We start from the raw sequence: 23,669 nt of genomic DNA on the forward strand, positions 1-23,669 counted from the left end.
TTCAAAATTTTCAATTACTTTTAAGAGTAAATAGTTGACACACTGTTAGTATATTGGTGAACCAAAATGAGACGCATCGTTAAAAAAAAATATTGATGAAGCCCTTTTCTAAAAAATATTAATAATCTCTCAATTATTAAACTCAATTTATTAAATAATTTAGAGTTATTCAGATCATTGTAATAAATATTATTAATCCTAATTAAATTATCATGTCGATCAACAACAGCTAAATCCCCAGAGGTTCAAAGATGCAGATTATTCTCCACCCATTGTATATTGGATAATTGAATTTGGAAAGCTACGTATACAATAATTCATTCTAAAATTCTAATATTTCAAAATTTAATGCTTAGTCAGAAAAGTTGAAAAAAAGAAATTAAAAGCTTTTGTCTTTTTTTAGTGATTAGAAAAATAATTAAAAATACGTAATTTTCCATCCGTGCTGGGGAGTGTTTGGCAACAAGTAAACAAAAGGGGTGGCCCCAAAAATGTGGAAATGCAATTATGGTTGGTGTGGGCGTGAAAAAGATGCACACACTTGCATAATTGTATGCGATTCAATTGTGAAATAAACATGAGTCAAATGTGGCAGTCATATAAAAAGCGACATTTGGACGTGGTATATCTAGGAATGATATGGGCAACGAGGTGTTCTCAATATCATACAGATTGTAAATTTTAAGATTGGATTTCGCCATTTCATGGTTTTGCCGGTTGCACGTCGTTCAATATATGTACGAGAATAGAGGCACATATTTCTTGACAAAAAAATATACTTCAATTTACTGGTTGCTCATGAATTAACTGATCTTATCTAATTAAAAAGATATTCAGTTTTCAGTTAGCAGTGATCTAGTATATGGGATGTTGCTTGCACTAAAGACTTGTTTCCAGCAGCTTAGAGTTGGACTCTTCAAGTAGATTTATTGTGCACAGAAGTGTACCATTGGGTGTGTGTCTCAGCGCTTAGTAGACCTGATTTACTGTGCGAGGTGTGAGTCTTAATGCTAGGTAACCTTGATTTGCTATCCCCAGCCCCCCTTTCACCCCTAACTTTCTAAGTAATGAGTCTATATTTTTTACGTGCTACATGCATCTTATTATATTGTTATTTAGCTAGAATTAATCAGATTGGTGTAGATGGTGTTCAAGTACGAGGTATATCATCAGTCCAACTTTGCTCGTGCTCCACTTTCTCATACTAATACCATTACCTAGGGTGTACGTGATGGACAAGTTTGGAGATAAACGTATTATAACTAAGGCTATCACTGTTGGAAAACTCGCAATTTTCGTTCAACTTTCGTTGGACTGAAAACGGGGGTTATTGGTCGGAAAATGAATTTTTGAACAACATTCCGACCAAAACGAGGATTGAAAAAATGAACATCGGTATGAATTCATCCCCTCTACCCTTAGAGCTTATCCTCTAATTTAGTTTGATTGTTCTCCCTCCATTATTGAATGTTGTTGTTGTTTGACAAGCTAGAATGAAATTAGGAATTGTAGGTGTACAATATATGATCTATGTAGGGTTAGTGAGAGGGGGTTGATTGAACACCCTAACCCACCCTCAAACCCCACAAATGATTGACACATTGTATGTGTTCATTACCTGTATATATCACTAGCTCTTGCTTGTGTCATTTCTTGTGAACATTTTAAAAGTTTAAAGTTTGAAAAGTAAACACAAGAAAAAGAGGTTTCTTTTATGGAAAATGATGCAATGCATGAAACAAAGTTTTTTTTAGAAAGAGTAATACTATGAATTTCTAAAGTGAGAAAATTTGTTGTTTCATGTGATTTACTGATGATAAGTTAATTATATTTGATAATCAGGCTAATGAATTAAACTAAATTTTATCGAGTATTTTTCATTTTGAAAAGTTTCCAATAATTGCCTTTTACTAATACTAAAAATGATAGTGCTATTTGCTTCAATTTTTTGGGTATAAAATTCTGTTTCATTTGATACGGTTTTTTTTTTGTTTTGTTTTGTTTTGTTTTTGTTTTTGTTTTTTTTTTTTTTAATTTTTGAGTTCAATTGACTATATTACATTGTAGTATCTGTTCATACATACTTTCTCAATTGATACGGTTTTTTGTTAATTAAGTTGCAATGAAGATTGATCTATTTAATGATTATACGATTGAAGCGGTTTAATTCGAATTAACATTTCGAAGTTGAACTATCAGTTTGCTCAACCAAAACCAAACATTCTCCATAAGGTTTAAGTTTTAGTTCCAACTAATAATTTGAATGGTAAATTGTCAGTTCATATAATTGAAATTGAACCATGGTCTTAATTCTCTAATTTAATTGATATAAAAAAAAATAGTGATTTAGTGAGAAGCCTAGTTCCAACTAATTTTGAATGATAAATTGTCAGTTCTTCATAATTGAAATTGAACCATATATAGTCTTAATTCTCTAATTTAATTAATATATAAAACAGTGACTTAGTGAGAAGTCTATCCTCATTGGTGAACGCAAATACCATCGAAATTGTTTGTTACGTGATATATATAGGGTGTGTTTGGTTCGCACATGGACATCAAAACCGGAATATAATGAGAAAAAAAAATGAATTCCTACCACAAAAGATTAATAAGGTGTGCAATTGGTTGCTTCATTTAGACAAGTGGACTGTATCCCTCTAAAGATAATTAAAGATAGACTTTAATATAAATAAATACAATTAGATATCTTAATTGTGTACAACTGTTTCCCACCCTTAAGCCTATATATGTCACAATATAGACCCCATGTAGGGTCCCAACTCTTTATATGCAGTAGGAATATAGTATAATCACATTTTTAATGTACATTATGTTGGTAAGTACTGACTAATGACCCTTATCCTTATTTAGTTCATTACCTTAATTGATTCCAGCCCCACCTACCAAATAATAAAGAAAAAATAGCAAATATTTAACTCTTTCAAAATCCCCAAAACCTAACAAATAAGTTATATTTTATAAGTATATATACATATTTTTTTATGCCAAAGACCTGTGGTCTAGTGACACCCAATTTACACTTCCACATAGAAAGAAATGAGTTCAAGTCTCAGTTGAGGTGTCTGTTGACACATTGTAACAGAGTCAGTAGCACTCAAAATAAAATTATTTTTTAATGTAATATTAAAGTAGATACATGTTTAATTGAGATATCTAACATATTTAATATTTTATGGGGTTTCTTAAATAAATGAAAATGAATGAAAAGACTACTACTTAATTAACTCAATAACGTACCATTGGTTATTCACTTATTTTCACCGTATTTGGTAAGGATTATTTAATGGATTTTCCACGGTAATTAACTAATACTGATCTTTTCAGTGTGATTTGCGGGTCATTACATATAAGTATGATTTATTTAGTGTACACACATTGACCTCGATTAGTGACAAAAAGTTTCTCTTGTCATCTCAACCAAAAAAAATGCATTTGTTATTGTAGTTAATGATGTTTAATTTTATTTATTTTAGGGCATCATGTTGGTTGTATTTTAATTTGTTATTATTGGGATATTGCATGCGAATTATAATTCAATAATTATAGTCTGAAAAGAAAAACAAATTATTGATTGAAATACAACTATAGAAGAGTTCCATGTAGCTGTTCCTCTCGGCCAAAACATGCCGACACAAGCAGTCTTACGGTAGCATTTCGACATAAAGGTGTTCAAAAGATATACTAGAAAGAAAATGGGACATTTTGGTTCTGGCATTATTGATTTTGAGTCAAATAGTTATAATTACAAGTAACTTACACCGATTTATCTGTTTATAGTCATTTGTTAGTTATGATCAAAAGGTGATATTCACTTAAATGCACGTTCAGATAATAATTGCATGCTTTTTCATTAACGGTTCGTTTGTAAAATAGGAAAATTACTTCTACAAAATGAGTCATTTTTACAGAAAATATTTTCAGTGTTTGGTTGCATTCCAAAAAATTGTCTTGTTGTGTTTGGTTCATTTTCCAAGAAATAAGTAGAATTGTATAATTAAACATTTTAATTATGTTATTTAGATATATATAACATTTATAATAACAATTTTCAGCAAAAATCACATTGGCCGACTAGTTTCCAGAAGTTTCGGACCGGGCATGAGGAAGAGGTGGTTAGCAGATAGGCTTGAGGTAGAGAACTTGGAAAATGACTTCTCATTTTCCTGAAAATTTGATGTATTTTCCATTGAACAAGACATAATTTTTCTTTGACTTTAAGTTTTCTTCATTGCCAAACACTGGAAATTCAGAAAATGATTCCGGATTCCAAACACACCCTAAAAAAAAAAAGATCTTGGTTTTAACTAGCTATTAAAGTTATTGTAGCATATTTACGTATTTTAATTTTACTACATATTTTCTTCCCAAAAGGTTGAATCCCAGACCCTAAGAGCCCCTATGCATTAACTCGACAGAGCATCTTCGAGGATGTAAATTTTGGTAACACAGCTGAACACATAAGCTAAACTTTTACTTGGGCTTACTTCATACTTTTAAATATATTAATTGATTACCCACTATAAATATTTTTTTTTCACTTTTTTGTAATTAATTACTTCAAATCATGCATATCGGGTCTATAGATAACTGTCATCACTCTTATATAAACCATTAAAATATATCATGCAATTACCTTATCAATCAAAACTAATTGGGTGTCGTGAACATGATTACAAAACCATTTTGAGAAATATGTAACTCGTTGAAATGTCTCATAATTTACTTCATTAACCTATCCACCAGAACTCCACAACTGTAACAGCAAAAGATTTGAAAATTAGATGCAATCATTTTCTGAGACTCCACGGAATAGTTTTTGACAAAATTGGCAGAGATTCGGCCAAGTTGTACTTTTACTACGGAGTACTATCTGGTCTAGTGAAAATTTTTACCTATTCCAATCTACTATGATGGCATGCCAAGAAAATGTCTGTATTATTGTCGAGTATTAAAGAAAGAAATTAATATTGGGCTCCTTAATTAAATTAGAGGTTATGCTCCTTAAGTTAGTAAAAATATGGAGATGAATCTTTTTTACGCAAAGTTAATGACAAAGATTGATTGGGAAGCTGCTTAAGAGATTCGTGATTTATTCCATTCAATGACTTTGGGACATGGTTCTAGGGACTTATGATTACTCTAACATTAGTGAGAAATCTAATGTAAACACATAAATTTGTTAGATAACCCGTTGCTATATCTAGCAAGGTGAACCCTAATTTTAAATTGTGTATTTTTAGTATTGTAATTGTAAATTTTTAGAAATTGTGTTTTTGGAAATTTTTAAATACAATACAAATGTCATAAAAAATTGTGAATTTTTAAATGATAAATTATTAATATTTGGTATGTAAATTATGTAAATTGTGAGCGATAATACAGGTCGGTCTTTCCTTTTGACAGTTGACGTAGCAGTGGCACAATACCCCAGGCCCAGTTTACGGGGTAGGCGTGCCATACGGTTATTTTTTGACAGGGTTTGTACGCGTGTCATGCCAAGTGGCCTTTCGGTCGTCGATTTGGCTTTTCCAAACGTCGCTTAGCTTGCCATTAAGGCATTAACACAATTATTATGCCCCTTACATTATATTGCACACGGATTTGACCTTGTTCAATGTATGTTTGAATTATTTTAAAGTGTACACTACATTTTGTAACATAATCTTAATGTGTACACTAAGTTTTGTAACATACTATAGTTGTTGGTGACTGATTTTTTTTTTCCAACTTATCTCAGCTTCGCAAGATTAATCCTAAGCTACAGAATCTCATCTTAGAGACACTGCAGAGATAAATCACAAATCGTGCAATCAGTTCATTGGTCAGATCCTAGTCTTTATGCGCGCAAAAAATATCTAATTCACACCTTCAATCATTCTGGACTTTTTTCCTATTCATGTTTCTTGTGAAATTTGAACCCCACACAACTACCTTCAATCGTGACACCATGTTAGGCAATTTTTTTTAGTTTGGTTAATGGTTGCATTTTTTTTAAAAAAATGGTAGTATCAGTTAATTTGATTCGAAAATATCATTATATTAAACATAATTAACCAAAGTATTAATTGAATTATAAAAATTTATGCAGCTTTTTAAAAATTTATATACATAATCTACTAATATATATATATATATATATGAATATTTGAAGATTTATATTATATACCCTTAAGTAATTTCATCCTTCTATATGCATTACTTTGATCTAAAGTTTTACTCTATTACAAAGTATTATTTATTTAATAGTTAAAATTTGCAATCACTACTCACTACTGGTGTTGACATAAATCCAATTGGTAACTTTCATAAACAAAATTATATACTTCATTCACTCACTCATTCCTTGCAGGTCACTAATCAGCTATTTTCTTCTCACAATTAGAAGACAAAAGTGCTATTTTTGGCCATACAAATGGAAGAAATGATTTTGGAGGCCATATATATATATATATATATATATATATATATATATATATATATATACAATGATGCATATTGTTTTAGGTAGGCTCCAATGGCTAGAAGAAGTTTCCCAGTCTCCCAAACCCTTACTCCACACGTGATAGATGCACGTACCACTTTACCACCCTTTGAATTAAAGTCCGCCACCGGACAAAAACACAGGGCCACCACCGCCTCCAACGGAGAATAATCATATATGCATTTGACAAACCAGATCAGATGTCGGAAATCGGAAGAGCTACTACACTAAATTATATGAATTTGGTACCATAAAGGGAAGCCATATCCAATAAACTTCTTTTCAATTCATGCATGCATTCCTTTCCTTCTAACACATAGTAATATTGCATGTTTTTGTGTTATATAGTAAATTCAGCAGTTTAAAACAGTTAATAAGTAAACTACTACTAATATAATTATAAGGTTATAAACTATATTATTATAAAGTTGTATTACATTAATACTTTATGAGTTAGGTTAGTTTTTCCCAAGTCTCAACACTTGAGAATGCATGCCATATATAGTATTAAAGAAAAAAAAAGAATTTGGGATTAGACAATATAATCCTATCCAGATTGATCGAGTTGTTGACTTTACAATTACAAGATTTGAACTCATTCATCGGGACCATCCTTATTTAACAAAATATCAAAGATTCGATCTTTGTATATGGGTATGGGGAAGCCTTAAATCTCCAAGCCAAGCAAATGTCTCACCCAAAAGAGACGCCTACAATTCAGCTAGGGATTAGTCATTGTGTTGAAACTCGGGATATACATAGGGCCGGTCTTGAGCACGGGCGGGATGGGCGATCGCCCAGGGCCCCATGATAGAAGGGGCCATCCATATATATGTATACATATATCTATTATATTATAATGTTATAATTAGTGTTATAATTATATTAGAAAATAAAAAATTAGTGTTATAATTATATTAGAAAGCAAAAAATTAAGAATATATGGGACTGCAGGAAGTTGAGAATCCACACTTAATTAAATAATTTAGAATGACACCTAATTATCTTTTATCTATTAGAATCGACACCCTAACTGGCTAACACATTCGTCTTCTTCAATAAATTTTTTGTTCCAATTCGATTAATCAACGATTGTTCATTTGTTTGCCAGTTTGGGCCCTATTGTCCGTTGTAACTTGTAAGTTTTCTTCTATTTGTAATTTGTTCTGTCTTTATTTCCTAGCACACATGCAACACCTGCCAGTTTGGGCCCTAGTAACTTGTAAGTTTTTTAAAATTGTTTTATATAAGGTTACCTAAAAAGCATTTATGTGATGGTGAAAAAAAGAAAAAAAAAAAGAAAAAAAACAAGTAGAGCAGCTAATAGAATCACAAAGAGGAACTATATATAAATAAATTTTTCAAAAAATCAGGATCATTTAATGAAAATTTGAAACAATCTAAAGAAAATTTAAATGATCAAGGCCATGTTAATGACGATTTTGTGTATTGAGAAGGATATGCTAGAGAATGTTAATCTTGATGCAATTATCGATGATTTTGCATAGCACGTAGAATTTTTTTGTCATGATTACTTTTGTATTTAAAAAATGTTGAAAATTTTCTAATAATATTTCATGTTATTTGATATTATTATTTTTTAGTATTACATTTAAATTTTAGTTTTTCATATAAGGGGCCCATTTTTTTAATTTCGCCCAGGGCCTCTAAAATGTTTGGACCGGCCCTGGATATACATCAAAAAAATTACAAGATTTGAAATTTAATTTTCTGTACACATCATCAAATAGTCTCTATGTTCAGTTGAGTTACCATGTTTTGTCAGGTATGGACGTTGAGTTACCTTGGGGTTGAAGATTCAACCTTTTGAAAGAATGATTTACATCCTCTTAGATACTTTGTCAGGCCGCCGGAACGTGAGGTTCTTGTGGTTGGGAGCAAAGAAAAACTTGGCATCAACACATGGAAATATTTGTATGATCATTTTTCTTGATGGTATGATGAAACCAATGAATTGAAGAAGTCGTCCACCGTCCAACCATTTCTGACTGCGCACTCTCGGCAGTGGAGTAAACAAATCCATTTCCCTTTTAGTTTTCTTTACCACCTCACACTCAAAAAGTAAATAAAAAAGATTAAATAAATAAATAAATAAAAGTTCACCAACTTCGAGCAATATATTTTGTTATTTAATTTCGGAATATTTTTTCGTAATTATAAATAAAATAATAATTTAATGATGCAGTGTCATATATCCACTCAATACAGAAAAACAAGATTGCGGGATTCTAAAAGTGGCTTACGGTTCACGAGAGCATTGGGTCGGTTTGAAGAATAAAGAGGTGGCGGGGGGACTCCACCACTATAAGCTTAACTTTTAATCATTTGGTTAAGGATAATGTGTGAAACTACAACAATATTAATTTAATTAAGGATGAATAGAATCACTATAAATAATTTTAATCTGATAAACCTTTACAATAAAGTTATAATGTACTCTGCATGAATCTTGTCTTATAATGATTGTAGCTGACAAAAGTTCACATACAAATAAATCAGTATATATTGTCTATAAATAAAGGAAAAGATTAAACACCAATTCCTTATGAAAGGCGCTAGTAACCTTCCTCAACCTTATCCAATAGTGATTTGTTTTCCAGAAAACTTAATGAAAATATTTATATGGAATAGGAGATATCCCTGCCCTGTACCTAGCAAATGATAAAATAAAATGAATACTTATTATTAAGTGCACGAAAAGTCGAAAACGCAAGTCAAAACTGAGGGTCGAACTACCCCGGTCAGAGCGTCCCCCATTTGAGTAGACCACCACGTCAGCGGTATCATCCAGCCTGGCACAACCCAATTTCATTTCCACGTAGACGCCCTGATGCTGACATCTCCCTCTTCCCCCTATAAAACCCTACTCTCTGCTCAAATTCTTTCAACAGTTCAAACCTCATCTCCAATTCCTTCTTCTTCACTCTTCTCCCATGGCTGCTGGAAATTACACTTCTGCCCCTCTTCTCCTCCTCTTATGTCTCTTCGCCGCCGGTTTCCGGGCGTCCTCCGCCGCCCTGGTTAAGGAGGAACCGCTGGTGTTGAAATACCATAACGGAACCCTTCTTAAGGGCACCGTCACCGTTAATCTTGTCTGGTACGGGAAGTTCACGCCGGCCCAGCGGGCCATAATCGTCGATTTTCTTCAGTCGCTTAATTCGCTGAAATCTGCGGCGCCCTCCGCCGCGTCGTGGTGGAAGATCACCGGAAAATTCAAAGGCGGCGGCGCCTCCACGGTGGTTGTCGGGAAACAGATCTTAGTTGAGAACTATCCGCTCGGGAAGTCCCTTAAGAACTACCAAATTGCTTACTTGGCGTCCAAAGGTGGAAGCTTTGGCGGCGGTGCTAACGGCGTTAACCTCGTGTTAACGGCGAAGGATGTCTACGTGGACGGGTTCTGTATGAGCCGGTGCGGGACCCACGGGTCGACTCGGGGGAAAACTCGCTCGGCTTTCGCCTGGGTCGGCAACTCGGAGACCCAGTGCCCCGGCTACTGCGCGTGGCCGTTTCACCAACCGATTTACGGCCCGCAAACTCCGCCGCTCGTCGCGCCGAACGCTGACGTGGGCGTCGACGGCATGATCATCAGCATCGCCACCGTTCTCGCCGGAGCCGTCACCAACCCCTTCAACAACGGCTACTTCCAGGGCCCCGCCACCGCGCCGCTGGAGGCGGTCTCCGCCTGCACGGGGATATTCGGGTCCGGGTCTTACCCGGGATACCCGGGTCAGGTCCTCGTCGATAAGGCCACCGGCGCTAGCTTCAACGCGTACGGCGTGAATGGGCGAAGGTTCTTGATTCCGGCCATGTGGGACCCCCAAAAATCTGCCTGCTCGCCGCTCGTCTGATATGGACAAAAACGGTGTCGTAATCGCCTGTGAGCGTGTCTACGGTCTATACTTTCTATGGATGCAAAAAAAGAGGTTTTATTAGTTTAACATCTTGGTTTATGGTTGTGTATTTCGGTATATCTATGTATATTCTCTTTTTTTCCACGAAAAGAAAAATGTGAAAAATGTTTCAAAATTGTGAAAACAAATATGCAGTTGTAATAGAGAAAAATATTTACGGAATATGAATTATGATATGATAGTGTTTTACTCCTTCTTTTCTATTTTATTTATCTGATTCGATTAAATTTAGTTAATTATCAATTTGTTTTATTTATCTGATTCGATTAATTTTAGTTAATTATCAATTTGGTTAAAATGGTCTAGAATTTATACCTCTTTCTAGTGGGTAGCAAAGCAAATCAAAAGTTTTGGATGTTTTGTCGTATAGTGAATGTTGGACTAAAGGTGGTATGATGAGTGGTGAATAGTTTTTTAACTTTGTCATTATCACCAGAATTTTAATTTTAAAATTAAGTGACTTTATTATTAGGTGACGAATTTAAGGAAATAATCACCATTTTAAAATGTGGTTTTTAATGATTTCGAGGTGGTGAGGTCACGAGAGAGTAGATACTAGATAGCCATAGGCCGTATCGAATATTGTAATGGCCATACTTGAAAACGGGCACTAAGAATTCATAAAATGGTTGGGTCGGGGCCCCACAAAATTAGTGATATTTTATGTGGTATCACATGCAATTATATAATATGGTGTACTATTTTTGTTATATTAGGTATCATTAGTGACAAGATTAATAACATCAGTACACTTCAAAATAAATGATAACGAGTTGCTGGCAAAGACTTAGCTCATTGATTCAGTAGATAATATTTGAAAAAAGAGACTAAAGTTTAAACTTCGACAGCTATAGTCTGAGGATTTGACCCTATCTATTGAGAGACTGTGTGATTTACATATTCTCAAATGTTCTGCTGAACTAGGATAGTATATTGCCTGGTTTATATATTCTCAAATACTCTGTTGGACTGGGATAATATATAATACTACCTGATTTACATATTCTCAAATGCTTGTCGGATCGAGGATAAAGATGAGAGTATATATGCATGTGTATATTCACAGTGTCAACTCTGAATTCAAGCATCAATTTACACAAGAACAACAACAACAAATTAAGCCTCTTCTAATCCTTGGTTTTGCATTTTCCCCAACCTTGATGACCCCAAAGAACAAAACCCTGTAAACAATCACCATTCCCAGCAAAACGCCAAGATCAACCCACTTAGAATACCCAGTTTCAACCTCCCACACATTCTTCAAGATCGTCCCGCCATCAATGGCGCCCGGAGACCCCTTTAACCGGTCACCGGCCTGAAACACCATCCCTTCAAACTCGTTCTTGTACAGTCCCTGAAACGCATATTTGTGGAAAGCTATGTAATACAGCGGGTATTTCCAGAACAGCTTTGGAAGATCATCGGGAAGTTGAAAAAATCCGCCGCTTAACATCATTAGTCCTTGAATTCCGGCGCCGACGACGAGTCCCATCAGGAAATTTGGGACCATGCTTGCCACGATCATCATTAGACTCTCCACTAACATCATGCAACAGAGTAGTATTGATGTGAAATACAAGAATTTTGTCAGTCCTGGTTGCAGGCCGGCCAGGTAGTAAGCAATGGCGCCTGGGATTACTGATATTAGGAGCAGGAATGGGAGTGATGAAATGGCGTTGCCTATCACGAATGCCGCAACGCCGTAATGTCCGTTCAATCTTTCTCGCCGGAAAATCTGGGAAAAATGGGGGAAAACATTTACTCATCACAGTTCGCGATGTCAGTTGGCCAAATCTAAGACATTGATCTCAAATATTTAATAGTCCAGATTTATAGACACATTCAATGGTCTAGATGTTTCGACACATTCAATGGTCTAAATCTGTCGACACATTCAATGGTCTAGGTGTTTCGACACATTCAATGGTCTAGATCTGTCGACACGGACTATGTTAAGTAATTTGATTGGTAATAAGTATTTTGTTATTCTAGGAGGTCAACAAACTAGCCTGCGGGCCTACACGCAAGGTGGGGTTGGCAAAGCCATTGGCGGGCCCCACCAAAGAGTGGGTCTCATAGGCTTGTTTAGTATAATTGTATTGAGAGCTCTAATTCAAATTTAAAAAGTCAATAGGTTGTTTACACCAGAAGTCGGACTTCAAATGTTAACAATTTGAACAATTTAATGTTAACAATTTGAACAATTTAGCTGAGATTACCCTATAGTAAGAATGTTGATGTCTAAGGAATCTAGGATGAAGGATAGTGTGATTCAGAGATTGTAGTCTGACCTTCATGTCCTCTACAAATGAAGGGAAACCACCAATTGCCATGATAGTTAGCAGCGAAGTTACAAACATGAGCATTGATCCTCTAGCCTGCATGTGCATGAAGAAGATTGAACATGAAACTCTCGTTATCAATTGAGACAGAACGCATCATTCAAACTTACATGAATCGAATTGTAGGTGCTCCCGATGTCAAAGAACACAGTTCCCAGACCCATCCCGAGCGCTATGTAGATTGCAAACCGCAACCAATAGTAGCCTAAATCGCGGTACATGTTCACAAATGATCTTCGGGAGAGGACAATGCATTCTGTTAAAAAGCTCAATCCGCTGCGCTGCTTCTCCATTAAGCCATTTTCCTGCATGAAAAAGTTTCATATTTGCAGATCATAATCTGGTTATTTAACCTGTAATGAATGAACCATCATTCCCTTTAACTTCACTCAAAGATTACCTCTTTGCTCATCATCTCAGCCACTTGTTTTTGCACTTGCTTATAAGTAGCAGATGAGTTGTATGATTTCACAAGCTCATCAATCACTTCCTCACCTGTCATCTTTCCACCACCACCACCCTGCTCTATATCCTACACATTTCATTTCACACCTATCACAATCTTGCCACAAAAGGCGAAATTCCTTACCTCAATGGCCCCACACATTGGCTTGACAAGATTGCAGATGGATAAATCATGGTGATTTAGCAACTCATTAGATATGATGATCAGTGTCTGATACTCACAAGGAGGCAGGAGCCACCCCAAAAGGGCAAAACTCCCGTACTCTGACTGCTAAGACTCAATTATACGTCCTTACCCACAATCAGCTACCCGTGTGGGCAAAGGGGTAAATCACAACCTGGTACTATACAACATTCAAGAAAGGGAAAACGACATTTTTTAGTTTCCAAATTATGGAAAAATAGGTGGTGCAGTCCTTCAATTATCATCTCGGTGGCTCCCAAGAAATTGATTTGCTCCTCAAGGTCTTAAACTTACAGCTTTAAATTAATTATGTAATTTCTTAACCATCTAATGATTTGGTTCTATCATCAAGAGACTATATCTGCCATGTGCCACCAGGTCGATAATTGAAAGACTACACGTGAAAGCCCCATAATTAGAAATTTGAGTCAACAGTTCTCCTTAATTAGGAGACTAAAAGTGTCATTTTTCCTTTCTGTATTTATGATTCAAAGATGGGAAATAGTTGAGTAAAACATTGTTTACCTCATAGTCATCAAAATCTGTATTTATGATTCTAAGGTAGTGATCAGCAGGATTCTGGAAAGTTGGGCATTCAAGACCATTCACCCTAAAAAACTAAATTCCATTACAGATAATTAGCTAAAGCAGTGGATATCCAAGAACAAGCCAACTTCTAGCATGGAATGAAGAACCATAAATCCTCAAACTCTCACCTGTCTAGCTGCAAAAGAGGGCCCAAAGTAGACTGTTCTACCAAGGGAAAGAAGGCAGAGGTTGTTAAGAAGCTTGAAAACTTCACTGGTTGGCTGATGCAAAGATGCCACAACTGTCATCCCATGTTGTCTTGTGAATCTCATGATTCTGCTCATTACATGGTACGATGCTGCGCTGTCAAGCCCGCTTGTTGGCTCATCGAGAAAAAGAATCTTGGGTCGCATCAGGATCTCCGTGCAGATGCTCACTCTTCGTTTCTGCCCGCCACTCAGACTCCCAATTCTCTTGTCCATGGAATCTTGCAGCCCCATCTCCTTTATCATCTTCTCAGCTGTTTCTTTCCTCTCAGTTTTCGGAACTGTGTTTGGCAGCTGGAGCTGTGCTGAATAGTACAATGCTTCTCTCACTGTCAAAGTCCATATCAAGACATCATCTTGAGTAACATAGGCCTAACCAAACACCAAACAAGAATCAAACATCAAATTAAACATTATAGTATAGTATTTGTTGCTAAAAAACAAACACAAACACAAACCCTAACTATATTAGCAGATTCTAACTCATGAACGTAGGTTTGACTCGAAGCAAAATATGTGCGATATAAGGAATAGCATTGCCCTAACCAAGCATCAAACATCATAGTATAGTATTTGCTGCTAAAAACGAATGTGTAACCCTAACTAGACCACAAGAGCTAGCTCATGAACGCAGGTTTGATCCGAAGGAATGTGTGTGCAATATAAGGAATAACATAGGCCTAACCAAACACCAAACAAGCATCAAACATCATAGTATAGTATTTGCTGCTAAAAAATGAACACAAATCGTAACTATACTACCAGAGCTAACCTGAAGCAATGTATGTGCAATTTAAGGAATAAAATGTCTGGTTGGTGCAATTATTCAAACACAAGAAAGATGATGTACCGATGTCCCATAAGCCAACTTCTGTTTTTGACCATTCACTAGAATTTCCCCACTCTCTCTTTTACTTGAATCTAACCTCCCTGTGATTATGCATCAAAACTTTCAAAACCCAACATATAAAAATTTCAGTATTTAATCCTAAATCTGGAAAGAAGTTGTAAAGATTGAAACTTTACCAGCTAAGGCATCAAGAAGAGTGGATTTGCCACTTCCAGAAGGACCCATGACTGCCAAAACCTCACCAGGACTAGCATACCCAGTGAGAGACTGAAGGATTGGCTTGCACCCATCTTTTGATCCGCCATTAGAGACTTTGACACAAAGCTCCTTCCACGTCAAACACACCCCTGTCCTGTTCAAAGACGCCATGAAAGAAGACCAAGAACACTGTTGTAATGTTCAAGCATTGGGCATTCCAAAAGTTTAAAGCTTCAGAGGTGAGAAGGGTTAAAATTGGGATCTTGAACCGTGACTCTACAGTGGAACAAGACAAACAACGATTCAATGGTTTTAATGGCTCTCTTCTCCATCTGTTCTCGTGAGCCCAGTGGCACAATGTGAACAAATTTTTATTCTTTCCTTTTGTAATTTATTCATGGGCGAAGTAATATAAACGACAATCCCCAGATTCCACTATTTGTTTAATGTTCTTGTTTCTTGAAATACCAATGACTAGAGACTAGAGTCGTGTGGATTGCTAATATCCGACAATCTTCCATGGGAATGACGCCAATGCTTGTATGTTCACACCATATGTTTACTCGACATATCCAATTTATAGGTAGGGAAATGTCATGACATTATTGTCTTGTTCTAAACATAAAACTTGTTGCCTTGTTGGTTAGAGTCACAAGATATGTGTGGATTAACTTAGAAAATTAATTCGGTTAAATTTTAAAAATGTTATCTTTACACAATAATTAAGTAACCTCTTTGATTAATTTTATGAAGCAATTTCGAGACTCAAACATTAATGCTTATTAAGCCAAGGGAACTTGCATATTTGCATTGTAATATACTCAATAGTACTAAAAAACATATTAGTCCTTTAAGCAATGTTGCAGAAGGCACTAGGACTACTCGGGCGCTTGGAGCACCTAGCGCCTAGAATGCCTAGGCAGCAAAGTAATTCGAATATATTGTCTCCATTTTTTCCACCCAAGAAATTGTTAGACGGTTATAATCTCCCAAACTAATCAAATGAATATGTTAAATGGTTAATTCAGTACATAATTAAAAAAATATAGAAGAAGAGTAGTTGAGCAGACAAAAAAATCACACGACCTAACTAAGTGCCAACTCGAATCAGTCGAGTTGAACACAAACTCAATCGAGTTAAGTGCTCAACTTGATTGATTGAGTTATGCGTTCAACTCAACACTTAGTCAGCCAGTTAGTTGGTCAACAAACTAAAAATCACTTAACTTATATAGGCTCAGTCTAAAAACACTCAGCGCCTACTAGCCTAGGCCGATTTTTACACCGTGCAATAAAAGATGTTCACAAATTGTGAAGGAAAGAAGGACAATTGTGACTGTGAAGATGAAAAACAGAGCAATGCAACATGGCGACAAAAAGCTTCACTCTCAGTGATTGTCCTGCCTTACGCCTCCTCTCTCCGCCTCTCGTCCACCAAAACCCACCACCGCTGCGTCCTTTTCATTCTCATCACCTCTGCTCCTCTAATATCTCCTCTCTCCTCTCTCCCCGGAAACAACATGGAGAGTCTCGCACTTCACTCTCCATCTTCACTCACTTCCTTTTCTCCTCTCTCCTTCCATCGTCTCCGATCACGTCCCTCCATTTCTCTACCTCCCAACCTCCCCGCCACCGTCACCGTTCTCCGCCCAATTTCCTCTCTCCCCGCGCCGAAACTTCCTATACTCAAACAAAAACCGCTCATTTCTCCCCTTTCCAACCCAATTCCGAAAGACCCATCACTTGCCACGTGTTCCTCATCCTCCGGGGATAACATAACCACCGCCGCCGACCCGAAGCGGGACCCGCAAGGCGCAAAGATCGTTCCTTTAGTTATCTCTGTTTCTATTGGGCTTCTGGTTTTATTTGTGGTCCCAAAACCTGCCGAAGTTTCCGCTCAGGCGTGGCAATTACTTGCCATTTTCCTCTCCACCATCGCCGGCTTAGTTCTCAGTCCATTGCCGGTCGGGGCTTGGGCTTTCTTGGGGCTTACGACTACAATTCTCACAAACACGTTAACTTTCTCGGCGGCTTTCGGGGCTTTTACGAATGACGTTATCTGGCTGATTGTGATTTCTTTCTTCTTCGCTCGCGGGTTCGTTAAGACGGGATTGGGCGAGCGGATTGCCACTTACTTTGTGAAGTGGCTGGGGAAGAGTACGCTCGGGTTGTCTTATGGATTGACTCTTAGTGAGGCTTTGATTGCTCCGGCAATGCCCAGCACCACTGCTCGGGCCGGCGGTGTTTTCTTGCCGATTATTAAGTCTCTTTCGCTATCCTCTGGTAGTAAACCGGGTGATCCTTCTTCAAGAAAGCTGGGCTCTTACTTGGTCCAATCTCAGTTCCAGGTTAGCTGCATCTTTAATTCATACCACTCCGTTTTTCAGTGATAAAAGAAACTCATAGTCACTACCTAAATGTCTCCACTAGTAAATCTCATCCCGCGACCTTAGCTAGCAAAATGTCACGGGCATAGATTCCGGCGCAACACACAATGTCGGTGCGGTGTCCCGGGCCCTCATGCTGTGGACTAGCCTTACTTGCCAATCTGGTTTCGCCTTGCCATAGGCTCATTCAGAGAAGACAATAGCTCCCGACCAATTGTGCCCTTCGAATGACATGGGTCCCCTTCATAGTTAAGTCATAAATTAACTACAAGCTCTCCAAACTAAATGGGGTTGGTGTGCCTAACTCGGCCAGACCTAGTTTCTAAGGCAGAACATTCCTTAATGCTATTGACGCCCCCCTTTAGCCGTAAAGAAAGGTAACCAGTTGCCCGTTCATTTATTGGGTCTAACACGGTCACAGAAAACAGTCCGCGACAAAAGGATCATTAAACTAGTCTAGGTTGTCTATACTAATCATCAAACCAAAAAGACCCATCAGAGTTGAACTTGTAATCTTGTGGCTACTAGGTCAACAACTAGAATAACTTGGCTGGGATTACCCTCTACCACTCTTTATTGTTTTGTTTGAAGGTATTCGATTTACCAATGAATTTTCATGGTATCTAATCCGTAGATAAATTCATATTCGTGGGTATTTCAGTGTTTTCTTGTAGTGTTAATGTGGCCTGCAGCTTACACATTTCCCTTGTGTGCAATCTTCACAGGCTTCAGGCAACTCTAGTGCTCTTTTCTTGACTGCTGCAGCTCAAAACTTACTATGCCTCAAACTAGCTGAAGAACTTGGAGTGGTAGTTTCAAATCCTTGGGTTGTTTGGTTTGAGGCTGCTAGTTTACCTGCATTTGTTTCACTTCTGGCCACTCCATTTATCTTGTACAAGTTATATCCTCCTGAAATCAAAGATACACCCGAGGCGCCTGCTATGGCTGCAAACAAACTGGAACTTATGGGTCCTATCACAAAAAACGAATGGGTGATGATTGGAACAATGCTTCTAGCCGTCTCCTTGTGGGTTTTTGGGTACGTTGCAGTTTCGTATATGCTTAAATCTGCTCTTCTTTTGCACTGAGTAGAAATATTTATGTCAACTGGAAAACGAATCTTTTATTTTGTTATTGTGCAATCAATGGCCTTTCTATGCAATATACTATTCTCTCCTGATTGAAAGGCTTGAATTAATGTTGGACTGGCATATATTCTCAGGGAGGCTGTGGGTATTTCTAGCGTTGTGGCTGCCATGATTGCGTTATCGATTCTCTTGTTGTTAGGAGTGCTTGATTGGGATGACTGCCTAAGCGAGAAAGCAGCCTGGGATACACTGGCTTGGTTTGCAGTTCTAGTGGGCATGGCAGGCCAGTTGACAAATCTCGGGATTGTTAGTTGGATGTCTAGCTGTGTAGCCAAGTCCCTCGCGTCTTTATCACTAAGCTGGCCTGCAGCGTTCGCCCTTCTTCAGGCCGCTTACTTCTTTATACACTATTTGTTTGCAAGCCAAACCGGGCACGTGGGAGCATTGTATTCTGCATTCCTCGCTATGCACTTGGTCTCGGGAGTGCCTGGCGTTTTAGCTGCATTGGCTCTAGCTTACAATACGAGCCTATTTGGCGCTCTCACTCATTACAGCAGTGGTCAGGCCGCTGTTTACTTTGGAGGTATGCCCGTTTATGCCTATCTCTTTTCTTCCATATCGCCATTAATATGGCACGGTTGCAAAATCTACAAAAGCGTTGTGAAAATGGCAACCTGCCTATGAAAAGAACATAACTTTCCAAGAAAGTTGCAGACTTTGCAGAGCAGATTCATGTACTAGTTGAACAAGAAAACCCCCTGCCCTTTAGATACATATATTCCTGACAAATTTTTGTTTGGTTTCGAAAACAGCTGGGTATGTAGATCTACCGGATGTGTTCAAATACGGGTTTGTAATGGCGGTTGTAAATGCAGTAATCTGGGGAGGTGTTGGAACACTGTGGTGGAAATTCTTGGGCCTGTACTGACTTCAATTCCTCATCTCTGTGTAAGTTGAATCATTTCTCTTGCTATAACCATAGGTGGCCTGGGAACTTAGCAGAAAATTGTTCAAATGATGGCTAAAAAGCAGGTTGGCATTGTATAGTAGCTCTGTTAGATGTCTGCAACACTCTCCAGTATATAATTGTTCTTGGCATTCGGAAGATATATTTCAAATCCGAAATTAATTTTTGGAGAGCTTTAATTAATGAATGTTACATTCTTGCCAACATTCTTTCGTTTAAACTGGTTGCTAAACATTCTCTCAGTTAAGCTGGTTGCTATTTATTAGAATTTATTACTATGTAAATTAAAGTCTATAAAATGAAATGAATTAATTATCACACAGAATCATGCTCAATCTAAACTTAAGAATTACAGTAAGAAAAAATTTATATTATTCAAATAGTTTGTACAACACATTCTTTCAATGTCAAAATAAATAAATAAAAATATTGATAATATAAAATTAGATGTGTTAATGATACAATTATAAACTCATGAAATAATTACAAACTATTATTTACTTTGTTATTTTTTGACTCTTCTATGATCTTATCCACCAACGGTTCAACCATCGTCTCCAAACTTTCCAAGTCTTGCTTCACCTCCTCCGCCTGCAAATTAATTAAATAATAATAAAAAACATGAATACAATTGGTGAGTTGCATATTGAAGGTCTTTCATATGGTCTCGAGTCTCGACTTATGTCTATTTCAGTCAGTAATTAAATGACACATTTTCTCAAATTTTGAAAGGATAGTTTGGATGATTTGTGTTCAAATTTAAGTTTCTAAAGAGATACATTAAGTAAATGGTTCAAAATATTTTTCTACTCAAAGTAATACTTCTATTCTTATTTCCTATTCTTCTTAATAACCTCTTTGATTTTTGATTGCCCGTGTTGACCTGTGGTCTACATATTGCACAAGTCGAAAAATCAACAATAACAATAGTTCACACAATTCTATGATTATCCTAATAATATGTATGTATACCTTGTGAATGAAGACAGTTACGTTACGAGCATCCTCTGCAACTTGAGCAGTTGCATGTTCTACAGCCTCAACTGCTTCTTTGAGGATGGTATTCGCCGGAAGCTTATCGGCCACCGCTTCTATTACATTCTCTGCAGCGGTTGCCACCTTTTCCACCATCTCTGCAACTTCCTCCACCTCCTCCACCACTTCTTCCACTTTCCCTAAGACGAATCATCCAACTTTTCTTGAGGGAACATGAAATCATTGTATATAATTTAAAAAGAAAATAGTTATTACGGTTGAATAGTTAACAATATAATTTACTACCAACCTTCTATCCTCAAAATGCCATTCCAAAATGGAAAGATTATTGATAACAAAGACCCAATTATCCATTTTGCCCTGCAAAGTTAAATATTCTTGCCTTATAAAGCATCATTTAATTAAAAAAATACTTGAAATATTTCAACAAGACAAATTAGGTTTAACATCACGAGATCTATCTTATCGGGAATTATTTGTATTAAAAAATACTCACAAAATATTTTAACAAGGATTTTTTTTTAAAAAGAGATATTTTAATTAAAGCATACCAAGAGAAAATTTTGAATTTAGGAGTTGGTAATGGGTCTTGTACACCAACTTTATTTGCTTCATTCTTTAGCCTACAACCAAATAACCATACAAAAGAAAAATAGGAAAAAAGAAAAAGAGACCATGAGCAGAGGTGAAAATAGAATAATAAGATAAATTAGGGACTTATAAAACATAAAGATGGTAGAATTACAGATGATCATCGGGTTTTGTATAATCTCCGGCGGGACTGCCACTAAAGAGCCTGAATCCTGGGTTCATATAATAAGGAGCGCCACCGTAACCGCCGCGGCTAAACGTCGCAGTCGGCACAAGAATCCGAGAAAACGACGTTGACGGGCCACTGCTTCCACCGCCGCCGCCAACCCGATAATACCGGTGAAGTAATCCGACCAAACCTCGGACATTCAGCGAAGTCGGAGGATTTCTGCACATTCTGAAACTCATCCGTATAAGTCTTATGAAATACCAGATCAGAGCTCTAATAATATATTGCAGGCCAAGATAATAAACTTGTTATATATTATGGAAAAAAGCGAGTATAGAAGACCTTTTCGTTGCTTATTTTAAGGATTCATTTATGGTGAACGTCAAAAACGTGAGAGAAGAAGATCCTAACACGCCAAGAAATGGTATGATTGATGACTTTAAGGTTTAAACTAATCCATTGCCGAGTGATCTGGAGTTTCTTGCAAGGTACTTTCTTGGGGGTTTCTTATTAGGCCATGTTGGGTGGTGTATTAAGATAAAGATTAATTTATTGAAGATCCATGAAAGTCTTCTTTAGCTATTGGAAAATTGAAGTTAAATTGTGGAATGGTAATGGGCATGTAAAATATTCACAAGTTGAACCATTCTACCGTGGCGGCCTAGCTTGGGATGATGATTGACTTTTTACAATGCTGACTATATGCTTGGTACGGTTGTTATACATTCAATAGTTGTTTTAACCCAATTGACAGCTCAAGTGAGAAATGAGCTCTCATTGTAGAGAGAAAAATTTGATTCTTACAAGTGACGATTCCCTTGAGCCAGCTCTGGTGTCATTAAACGGATCCAGTTCGCGACTACCTCCAAATGTTCAGTCAGTGGACAAGGCATAATTTTGGTATTAGAAAATTATGAGTTTAATTCTTGTTAATAAGAACATCTTCCGAGTGAAATTCAATTTCATTTCTTTTATGAACAAAAATAAAAAATATAATATTCAGTGGATACTCTTGATAATGACGGCTGATTTCCAATATATATATATATATATATATATAATACTCATTGTGTTGTACTTCATTCCGCCTAAGTACAGTTGGCTAGAAAAACTAAGTGAAGAACCTTGTTGTCCACATAAACATCATCGCCGCATGCAAGAAGCTAATAAACTCCATCTTCCCCATATAAATCTTCGCCGTGGCGCTGCCGTCTGAATCATCTCCCTCATTCCATTCCATACTTTTCTCCTTTAATTTCTTAACATTCAATGGCGGCACTACTCCATAGGAAATTGATGTTCAGCGACGATGGAGCCATTAGCGAGGAACCGTGCATACGACCCTGCAGTTATCCGACATCGTACCACGACACTATCATCTGTCCCGCAGAATGCTTTGACGTCTGTCCTTCAATCTGTGGCGACACCAGTCCGCCGCCAATCGTCGACCCCCACCCCAATGCTCTCTACATCATCGTTTTTCTCCCCGTGATCATGACCACCGTTTTGGTATGCGGTTGCCTCTCCATCTACCGGTGGACTGCCGGGCAATCATGGCCGCCGCCGCAGTTCGCCGGCGGGGATGGTGGCGCGCGGTGGTATGTCAGAACGCCCGGCGGCCTGCATTCCTCCGTCATCGACGCGATCGCGGTTCGCAGGTACAGGAAAGGAGAAGGAGCGGTGGAGGGATCAGAGTGCCCGATTTGTCTGAGCGAGTTCCGAGAAGATGAGATTCTTAGGGTTTTGCCCAACTGTGAGCACGCTTTTCACGTGCCTTGTGTTGATGCTTGGCTAAAATCACACGCGAATTGCCCCGTCTGTCGTGGTAGCGTTGTTGAGAGTATTGAAAACTCCGATGTTACCCCACCGGTGCTAGTTATGAACAGGGAATATGGAGGAATTCCAGAGAGTAATGGACGGGAAAGAGAGGACTCGGAGGCTCATGAACTGAGGAGTCGTGTCAATGAGAAAGAAGACGAGTCAACGCAACAAAATATAGTGGCAAAGAACAATATTGTTGAACATTCTTGATCATTCTACAAAATTAAATATAACACACTCCTAAAGCTAAAGGGAGACCAAACTCATTCATGTAAAGAGCAAATAATGTAACAAGTTTTTTAACAGAGACATCCATAAGGGTAGTGAGTAATTAAAAACCCCTTTTGTTTTGCAAGCTCCACTTGGATGATAGATTCAAT

General features: G+C 37.3%; 5 protein-coding genes across 5 annotated transcripts; 3 read left to right on the forward strand and 2 right to left on the reverse strand.

Annotated features, from left to right (window-relative positions):
• The first annotated feature begins 9,411 nt into the window (after nucleotides 1-9,411).
• LOC116032982 (protein EXORDIUM-like 2) lies at nucleotides 9,412-10,632 on the forward strand. Its single transcript, XM_031275736.1, has one exon. It carries the CDS (start codon nucleotides 9,460-9,462, stop codon nucleotides 10,372-10,374), a length of 915 nt encoding a protein of 304 aa, XP_031131596.1. The 5' UTR covers nucleotides 9,412-9,459; the 3' UTR covers nucleotides 10,375-10,632.
• An 831-nt stretch (nucleotides 10,633-11,463) lies between these two features.
• LOC116033627 (ABC transporter G family member 11-like) lies at nucleotides 11,464-15,546 on the reverse strand. The gene is made up of 8 exons (XM_031276384.1): nucleotides 15,249-15,546; nucleotides 15,073-15,152; nucleotides 14,145-14,594; nucleotides 13,954-14,046; nucleotides 13,180-13,311; nucleotides 12,890-13,084; nucleotides 12,729-12,815; nucleotides 11,464-12,172 (listed from the first exon to the last, which is right to left on the reverse strand). The coding sequence occupies exons 1-8, from the start codon at nucleotides 15,439-15,441 to the stop codon at nucleotides 11,525-11,527; spliced, it is 1,878 nt and encodes a 625-aa protein (XP_031132244.1). The 5' UTR covers nucleotides 15,442-15,546; the 3' UTR covers nucleotides 11,464-11,524.
• Nucleotides 15,547-16,602: 1,056 nt separating this feature from the next.
• Nucleotides 16,603-19,932, forward strand: LOC116033626 (dicarboxylate transporter 2.1, chloroplastic-like). The gene is made up of 4 exons (XM_031276382.1): nucleotides 16,603-17,618; nucleotides 18,383-18,696; nucleotides 18,880-19,328; nucleotides 19,558-19,932. Exons 1-4 carry the CDS (start codon nucleotides 16,791-16,793, stop codon nucleotides 19,671-19,673), a joined length of 1,707 nt encoding a protein of 568 aa, XP_031132242.1. The 5' UTR covers nucleotides 16,603-16,790; the 3' UTR covers nucleotides 19,674-19,932.
• Nucleotides 19,933-20,061: 129 nt separating this feature from the next.
• Nucleotides 20,062-21,792, reverse strand: LOC116032939. The gene is made up of 5 exons (XM_031275688.1): nucleotides 21,454-21,792; nucleotides 21,260-21,331; nucleotides 20,998-21,068; nucleotides 20,685-20,887; nucleotides 20,062-20,303 (listed from the first exon to the last, which is right to left on the reverse strand). The coding sequence occupies exons 1-5, from the start codon at nucleotides 21,705-21,707 to the stop codon at nucleotides 20,196-20,198; spliced, it is 708 nt and encodes a 235-aa protein (XP_031131548.1). The 5' UTR covers nucleotides 21,708-21,792; the 3' UTR covers nucleotides 20,062-20,195.
• A 945-nt stretch (nucleotides 21,793-22,737) lies between these two features.
• Nucleotides 22,738-23,499, forward strand: LOC116033411 (RING-H2 finger protein ATL54-like). Its single transcript, XM_031276154.1, has one exon. The coding sequence runs from the start codon at nucleotides 22,738-22,740 to the stop codon at nucleotides 23,497-23,499; it is 762 nt and encodes a 253-aa protein (XP_031132014.1).
• Nucleotides 23,500-23,669: the final 170 nt, after the last annotated feature.

The sequence above is a fragment of the Ipomoea triloba genome, chromosome 10 (assembly GCF_003576645.1).
Source record: "Ipomoea triloba cultivar NCNSP0323 chromosome 10, ASM357664v1".
Taxonomy (NCBI): domain Eukaryota; kingdom Viridiplantae; phylum Streptophyta; class Magnoliopsida; order Solanales; family Convolvulaceae; genus Ipomoea; species Ipomoea triloba.